At 41.3% G+C, this 9,203-nt stretch overlaps 1 protein-coding gene across 2 annotated transcripts in view; it reads right to left on the bottom strand.

Annotated features, from left to right (window-relative positions):
• Positions 1-7,384: 7,384 nt before the first annotated feature.
• The window catches only part of rnf123 (ring finger protein 123), a 101,644-nt gene continuing 99,825 nt past the window's right edge, over positions 7,385-9,203 (bottom strand). For both annotated transcript variants that reach the window (XM_029501423.1, XM_029501422.1), the window contains one exon: positions 7,385-8,770. In XM_029501423.1, coding sequence (XP_029357283.1) covers positions 8,671-8,770 — 100 coding nt within the window. In that variant the 3' untranslated portion in view covers positions 7,385-8,670. The remainder of the gene's footprint in view (positions 8,771-9,203) is intronic.

The raw sequence follows: 9,203 nt of genomic DNA, 5'->3' as shown, positions 1-9,203 counted from the left end.
TTGTAAACATGATTGATGCTGTTGACCGTCGATTGCGATGATCTGTGTAACTCTGCTTAAAGAGGAAAGCTGTTTTAGAGTAGAAGTTTGTGTTCTCCAAAGAAGAGTGCACTTCACACTTCACTTTATGCATTTTAAATAAATAATGTAAAAGAATCTAAAAGTTTCATCAGAACTTTGATGAAAACATTAAGAATAGTTTTTGTTTTTGTCTTTTTATGCAGTAAAAGGCCGGTTTCATGTAGGATAGTAAGTTTAGGTTAAAACCGGTCATGGAAATCATTCCTTTGAATTTCATGCAACAAACTGGGCATTTTCGAAGCTGCAGTGATGTACACACACATTTCTGTTGCTGTTTAAAGTGCAGTAATGTGTGTTCACTGTGTGTTTTTGTGTTTGAAGGTTTTTCTCCTGCGTGCTGCTGCTGCTGGTTTCCAAATTCACAGGTCGCTATCTGCTGCTAACAGCAGATGAACAACAACTGAACAATTAGTGAGTCAGATTAAACACCCAAAGTAAAGAAAGAGGTCTCAGCAGTTACAACGTCCTGAATTTAATGAAGCTTCTCTGATTTTAGAAGAACAGCTCTGAACTTTTTTTTCTCTTCTTCATTTTCATTTCTGAGGCAAAACGAATGTTTGCAGAAACATTTCATCGCTCTCTCTCTCTCTTTTTTTTTTTTTTTTTGAATATCTTTATAGAGGAAAAGATGAATTGAGATAATAATGGCACTGATGGTGAGCCGGTCTGACTTCGCTGTCATCTTCAGTTTGATCTTAACACAGAGTCTCAGCTGTGCTCTGGTCTAAAAGCAGCTTTCATCAGATTATCGTTTCAGATCATCTCTCTCATCGGCGCTCACATTCTCAGAGATAAACTGATCAAATCCACCGACCCTTAAACTCCATCAACCACCTCCAAAATGACCAATGATCGATAGATAGATAGTGTTTCAGCTACTTCTGCAACGTGACAGTAAACCATATATTTCAAAAATGTAATTTAAATTAATTAGCTTCAAAGCAGCTGAAAGAAAAGATGATCAGCTCCTGATGATGTGATCTAATGAGCTGCAGCATTTAGCCACGTCAGTAAACGCTTCAAGTATTCACATGTAAACAAAATCAGTGCAAAGAATCATCTAGGAAATACATTAGACTTAGAATAAATAAACACTAATTCCATCAGTCTATGCAAGTCATGTATCCAGAGGAATAAATGATGGGTTACTGAATGAAAAGTCCTGTTTGGCCCCGATTTGGAGTGACTAATAGAATAAATAGAATTTATCGGTCACCCTGATCATAACAGACAACTGAACAATGTTCCCGGAAACCATTCGAATGAGATTAAATGTTTATGGTTTCATTTAGCTCTTTAATGTTTAATTAAAAGAAGAAAATAATTATAACATGAGTTTAAAAAAAAAAAAAAATCCAGAATTTTGACTTCAACTAAAACTACAAAATGATAATGTTAATAAATATATATGCAAATTCTAAGAAGAAAATGTACTATAGGGATCGAAGTCATTCATTATGCAGCAGAGCGGCTCCTTCCATCGTGTTACATTATAATACCGGATTATTATTATTAATAATTGATGATGCTGAATAATGTGGAGCTCATTACAACTGCACACAATGTTGATTAGTTTGATGTATTGGCTCTTACACTTTTTCCAATTAAACCACGGGCGGCTATAAGAGCTCTGCTTTTAGATGCTTTATTACAGAAAGTTTTAGAAATCGATGAGCGAAATAAAAAGTTAGAGATGCAACTTCTGTGAAATTAAATTATTCCCTCCAGGAACTTCCACAGGAACTCCAGTGTTTTCATGCAAATGTTAGTTATGAATGTAAAATCAAAATTTTCCCATCGACGAAGCAGCTTTTCAGATATATGTGGAGCAGTAAGTGAGATGTGAATGAGAATCTTATCAGCAGACACAGACGTGGACAATCAGGGATTATCTGAACGCTCAGGGAAATCTGGGATTTCCTCATTTGTGCAAGTTTGCTTCTGATAAATTTCCTCCAAAAGTGAGGTCACGTTATCAGGGGCACATTTTAGGATTATGTTTGTTTCCTGTGATCCCCAATGGTGTAATCTGATTGTGTTATCTGAGGGATTACAAGATCTGTGTGCACTCCAGCAGCTCTCAGGTCTGCCGGCTTGTTGTGCGGATTCAGTCCTGCAGGAGGCAGCAGCACCCAGGAGCTCAGATGGTCCACGAACCCGAATCACACCGGCCTCATTTCATCTCCGAAGGTCAGAAATAACCCTTTGACAACCTGTTTTTGCAGGAGAGCCTCAGTTCAGGCTAACTTTAGCCCAACTTTGTTTATCCCAGAGAAGAAAAAAAGAGTCGAAACGACAAACAATCAAAACTGTATCTGGAATAGGTGGAGATGTCCCAGCTGAACAAAGCGACTTTACGCCTCCTTCTGCCCGTAAAGGTCCCATATTTTAAACTTCTCCTGTTCGAAATGTCGACCTCCACAATCAGGTTTATGTCTCTACGTCAGCCTCCCCTCTGATTGGCTGACTGACTTCCTGACTAATTGTGTTAAAGCATCACATATTTCTGCTGAACCAACAGAGTTGGTGAGGCTCGGGGGCGTGGCTACTGCGTCGCCATGACGTCACAGCGTTCTCGGTTCTGAAGACTTGGCGCTCTGATACTTTGACTATAATGGACCTTTAAACCTCTGACCTCTGACCTTTTTACTTCATAAGTCCTGATTAATCACTATTTAACAGACTCATCTTGTTAAATCCAACACAGAACGCATCACTTAGAATCCAACACAACTACAAAAGTCAACAATTTGTAAGTGAATAATCTGACTGACGGTGTGTGAGCAGCCTCAGGCCTCTAGGAGGAGACACACTCCCTTTAGAGTACAACGCTGCACACCTACACACACAATTACTATATTCATGGCCACATAAAGAGGAGTAGAGATAAGCGCTGTTGCCTCGAGGGGGGGTTGCTGGGATGGGACCTTGGGCCAGGTCCGGTCTTGTAAAGTGGTTTAGAGTTAATAGTCGTGCTGATCCAGATAAAGCAGTCTGGATCTGGATGCTCCGGCACGTTCAGGCCTTTGTGGAAAACTTCAGTTTTCTCTCTCTGTTCTTTCTCATTGACCTATTTACTCTTCTACACACAGAGCAGGCTGCCATTAACGGACAGGTCATGCGCCCTCCTGCTCCTCCATCGATCAGAGGAGAAAAGATGGCTCCTGTTCTTCTATAAATACACTCGGTGTGATCGGTGTCCTTGTGCTGTTCTCCTCCATCTTCCCCTCCTCCTCCTCCTCTTCCTCATCTTTCCGTCTCTCTGCTTTCTCCAGTTATTCCTGTCTCGATCTATAAACTCCGCACACTCAGCCTGGTGTCGGGTTGCTGGACAGACCGACAGGTGACGCACACGGACAGACCCGCATTGAGGCAGCTACGTGCTTCGTGTTTGTTGGTTACTTCCTTTTAAGTTTTCTGAGTTGCACGTTAAAATGCAGGCTCTGTTTTTCTGACGCTCAAAGGCTCAGAGCTCTTCCCGTGCTTCGTCTTTGTGACGTCGCTGTTCCTTCTTCTGCGCCTCACCAACCTCCATCATGCACCCGTCAGTCCTGTAGGCCCTCATCCACGGATGTTCCTCTGCACCGGCCCCTGGTCTTTGGTCCTGGAGTTGGAAAGAACGTGTTCATCTTATTTCTTCTCCAGATCTTGCCAGTTTAGTGCACTCCTCAGTCACGCAGCTTTAGTTTTAAAGTTTCTTCGTTTCGAGCAAACAATAGAAGACGCTCGTTGTTCACAGCAGTTTCCTTCTTCTTGTTGTGTTATCGTTGTTGTCAGCTTCAGAGGCAGACTGGCCATCAGGAATACCGGGACGGTACGGGCCTTTTGGCGCAGTTGGGCTGGCCTTTAATAACCAGTGTTTACTGTTTCTCTAATGTGTGGCTAATCAACGTGTGTCACGCCCCTTTCACCTCGGTGGCCAATCGCAGCTGAAGGCCGAGGGCCTCGTTTTTTGGCTAGCTTGCTGACTTCTAGCACAACACACGTCGGCTAGCTTGGCTGTCGTATAGATTAGGGCCAACACAACCTCCTGACAGATGCGTACCACATTATGGGCTCCTGCTTACTCTGTCAGTCACACAGGCAGCGTGTGAGCGCAGCTTTTCAACACTAAAATCATCAAGGACAGGCTCAGGAGCAGCACCTTGAGACAGTTATGCTCATGGACACTCAGCACGATGTTCTGAAGATGCTGGATAGTGAGGACATCTTGGACGGTGTTGCAGAAAAAGGTGAGCTGCTGCAGAAAGTGCTACTTCAGTAAGGTGATGATGTGTTTAATATTACGTTACGATCATTATTAGTGTGACTTACATGTTCACCAGTCTTCACTGTTAAGAACCATTTAAAATATTACCTATTTGTTCTAATCAAGGCCTCAGCTTAAATGATGTCATTATCATTTCAATGATGTTTACATTTATTTATTTATTAATTTTTTGTCTCCCACATATCTGTGAAGATATTTCTTCCACCAGCATCATCCGGCCCGGCCAGTCAGGGAATAAATTCCCAGTCCGCCCCGGTTAGCTTCTCTTCACGTTCGAACTGCCACGCTGCCCGTTATCTTCTGCAAGTTTACCTCTTACCTCTACAAAATCTTTTCAGGTCGGAAAGGTGAAGGCAGACCATCATGGGACGACTCTGCTGGTTGTAAAAAGAAGTCAGATTGTACTGAAGTCTATGGGTAAATGTCCCCACTCTTCTCTGATTTATTAGCTCAGTTAATGTCTTCCTAATGTTTCAAGTCTTCAATACAGCATTGTGTTCATTTTTTAAATGATGATCCCATTTAGAGGAAAGTGAACCATAAATCAGGGGGTGGATTAGGGGGCGTGGCTATTCTGTAGCCCCAGAATAACAGTAGAGTTCAGAGCAAAGATGGCCGACTGTCAAAACAGCAGCTCCCAAACTGATGATGCCGAGTTGACAAGAGGAAAAAAACACGCAAAGATTATAAATGTAGAATGAAAGAGCAGGCAAAGCTGGTTAGTTTGTTCAGGATAAATAATTTAATGCAGTTACATTATCAATATATGTGCACTCTCACTCACAAAGGAGAAATGGAAAGCAATAAGTCGGTCCACCCCCCGAGCATCATCTGTTCCCGCCCTCCTCCCCTAAACGGAGTGAGTGTGTAAACAGAACCAAAAAAAAAAAAGAAGAACAACAGCGGCTGTAACGTTGCTCAGTGCAGCCCGTTAAAAACATCCCTCAGCAGCAGCAGCTCTCTGTAAACCTGCACCACAAACACTCAGATTCATGCTGTAAATACTGGATGAGTACCGCTACAACGTCACATGGTGAGAAAAAGCAACCGACCGAGAAACAACGCACACCATCGATTCACGTTTCAACATTCGGTCAAACAGCCCTTTAAGTTCAGACCCTCCGTGCACCATCAACTCTTCTCTGAGTGTTTTCTTTAGCATTCATTTGTCAGATAAACAAAATCTCCGATCTCACTGAAAAAGTCACTCTGTTGGGCTTCAGGAGGCCAAATTTATATGATTAATGCCATTATTATTATTATTATTATTAGTTCTTTGGGAAACAAAATAAAGTAATTTATTCCCAAAGTCAATAACTGAAACATAAGAATGAAATTGATATAATTTGAAGTCCACATGTGCATTTAAACAGGAGATATTCAACATTTTCTCTACATTCGCTAATTATGTAAAATCTTACTGTGGAGCAGAGAAACGGAAAAAATAAATTGGATTATCACAATTTTTGGATGAGACGCAGTAAAGTAAAAATGTTCTCGTGGAAATATTAGTGTTTCTCTTTCGGCCGTCACCAGGTGCTGCTCGTGGGGGATTTAAGATTTTATGCTGAGAACAGTCTATACTTTTCTGTGTGAGAAGTGCCCTGAGATAATCTCTGTGATCTGTTGCCGAGAAAATAAAATGATATATTTAAATTTTTACCTTTAAAGCTTTTTCTATTTGCCATTGGAGGATTCACAATTTGAGTTTAATTCTTTACAATCAGACGCTCCTTTTTTTTTTTTTTTTTTTTGAGCTGTTTGGAAAAAATATTTAGAACAATCAGAAACCTTTAAATTGGTAACAGCTATAGGTAAAAAAAAAAAAAAAGAGGAAGAAGGAAGAAAATATAGTTCGATGTCTGACATAAATAAAATAGACTAACCCATTTTGGTGGGCGGGTTAAAATGGTTTTTGGAGTTACATGTTGCGTAGACACATTCCCCGAGAGCACAATCTTTTCATCACAACCAGGTTTCACTCAAGATTTAAAATTTCTCTTTAGTTAGTAAAAAAAAAAAAAAAATCAGCTACTTTCATACCAATACAGTATCTGACTGAAATAAAATGACAACAGCACTATTAAGGCAATGTCAAGGAACAAAAGATGATAGAAAGACATTTCTATTTGTCCAATTACCCGGCTTTAGTTTGAGGTTGGAAAACAACAGTACGCGTTCATTTGTTGCAACAACATCCAGCACCAAAAGTTGGATTGAGGTTCGTCTGAACAGGATTGTTGGAGGAGCAAGAAAGCTTCTGTCCTTTTTGTCGCTCTCAGCATCCAGATTCAACATTTTAAATGAATAGTTTGACATTTTGGGGGGAAATAAAAGCAGAAACTAAAAAAAATCCTCCTCTTTCTTAAAATATCAAACCACAAGTCCATCACAACATCAACATCAACAACAACAACAACGACAACAGCAACTACAACAACAGTCTTCATGGGTAAGGTGGCTTGGCGTGTGAATTCCTGTTTGTTGGGATAATACCAGAGTGTTGACAGTGTGTTTTCTAAGTTGTAATGGCTGTTGACCTTCTCCCTGCACCGCCAAAGGTAGCGATAGAGCACATTTGATCGTGGTTACAGTACATTGGTGTCAAAGTAAATGCTTACCTGTAGATAAAGTAATGAAAGGGTTACGTGACGACCCGCCCAAACCCATGTTGTTGGGCATGTTTGCAGCCATTTTGTATGCGTTTGCGTTTCTTTCTGTGTGTCTGTGGTCTTTTTTGTGTCTTCTGCAGTCGTCCTCCACAAAGAGTCACTTCAAACCAACCGCAGGAAGACAGAAAAAGGCCGTCCACGGGCCGGGTGAGGTACGAGTCTTCCCAATGTTCCCAGCCCGTTTGTGTTTCTCCACAGAGGTAATGAGTGTGTGTTAGTGTGCGCTGTACCTGCACTGACAGGTAGAGGTGAATTGTTGTGCTAATACGACAGCTCATCATCACACTCAAGGACGCTGCTGTCCTCCGATCAAGCACAGTTTTTTATTGGGGCCTCAGTTTTGTGTGTCTGCAGTTGTACAGAGAATGCCCCGGTGCCCTGTCATCTAACTATTAATGAGATTTATTTTATTATTTTTTTTTTTTTTACACCTCATAACATCTATGTGTGTGTGTCCTGTACTTTCACTGCAGTGTGTGCTCTGGTGCTGATAGGAACCGGATCCAACTGAGGATGGACAGGAATCTAAAACCGTGACGCAAATTTAGTTCACTGGGGGGGGGGGGGAGTGCAAATTGTCTAGTTAACAACATCTCACGGCAAAAAGAGCCTGGATTTAAATCCAACCATCCAACCAGGCAAACTGAGGTCTCTGTGGAGTTCAGATTGCTTGTTGTGTACATGCAGGAGAACGCTTATCTGTATCTACACGTTTCTAAAAAACAAGCAACAAAAAACCAACACAGAAAAACAAAGGGAAACCATTTCCAGCAGTTCTGTCACTTCTAACTAAAGCCCATTTCAGATCGGACCATCACTTTTCACACGTGAGGAAAAGGAAGTGACAGGTTTCCTCTCACACACCAAACGTCACGGATATAAAGGACGTGTACACAAAAAGCCATGCATATGCCGTACACAGAAACTTCATGAGAGACAAACGCGTGTGAACTGATGAGCTGATGTTTGGCTTCGCTCTCAATCAGAAATTCATTTGTAAACATTATTTTAAACTGTTTATGACGGATAGATTTAATCTTTCCTTTTATCAGTTTCCTGTTTCCTGTTTGGAGTCCGAGCTCTGTGAATTTATAACTCTAAATAATTCAATTCATCGTCTTTGTGACCATTCGAAACCTGACTGGCGATACTTTACACTGTCCTGTGAGAAATTAGTGCAACAAACGCTACAGCGTCCTTTTTATTGACAGCGCTGGACGACGTGTGTCGGCATGCGAACAGAGCGTGAAGCTGACGCGGATTAATGAAACAGGAAGTACTCCACGTCTGAAAAAGGGCTTTAGTCTGTTCAAGCCAACCGTCCTCCGACTTCTATTTTGAAAACTCGGTGGCGTTACACCCGTTAGCCTGCACACACGCCCACCCACCCGGATGTGAGAACATCCATCGTCTTTCTATCAAACCATCCCTCCAGCTCGTCGAGTTAATCTTTTCTTTGTGTCATAAAGAGGAAGTTGTGTCGATTTCAGTGAGCTGCTTGCGCTCGTACAAACCTCTGTGAGAAATCTTTGGATTCACTGATATGTGGTCTGAAATTTGAGTATGAAGTGCGTCACGTGTGTGAAATCAGTCTTTTACACAAATTTTCTCTTACGATGTTTTACAGTTTGTGTGTGTGTGTGTGTGTTAGGAAGAGGCAGGCTTGCTGTAATCTTCCACACCGGTGATGGTGGCTTTGCAGAAGAAACAGTCCTTGTTGTTCATCAGATGCTGGTTGATGCAGGCTCTGTGCAGACAGGAGAGGAACAGCTGGTTCATAATTAAAAACAGAGGTAGTTTACTGCATCATAAATAATCACATAACGATGTGGAGACTTCACATTCGGTGAATAAACGGCAGTATGAGCTCATCCTCATCTTCATCTGGGAGGCTGCCTGTTACAGTGAAGTGTGAAGTAGAAAGAAAGTAGAAACAAACTCCAGCTGCAGATCACAGACGAACATTTTAAATTTCATTAACTGGAAACTATTCCGGTGAAACTCCTCCCTGATTTTTTTTTTTTTTTTTTCCCCCCTGGATGAAAGAAAGAAACGTATTTAAGCATTGACTTTGCTGATGATGGAGAAAAGCCTGACTGAAAACTAATGAAGAATAAACCATCACTCATCAAACTGCATCAATAAAAGTCTTGAAGTTGAATTAATCCAGCCCTTTTTTT

Source organism: Echeneis naucrates, chromosome 5, assembly GCF_900963305.1.
Source record: "Echeneis naucrates chromosome 5, fEcheNa1.1, whole genome shotgun sequence".
In the NCBI taxonomy this organism is placed as follows: domain Eukaryota; kingdom Metazoa; phylum Chordata; class Actinopteri; order Carangiformes; family Echeneidae; genus Echeneis; species Echeneis naucrates.
Note: the sequence above shows the minus strand (reverse complement) of the source record. Positions and strands in the feature narration are given on the sequence as shown.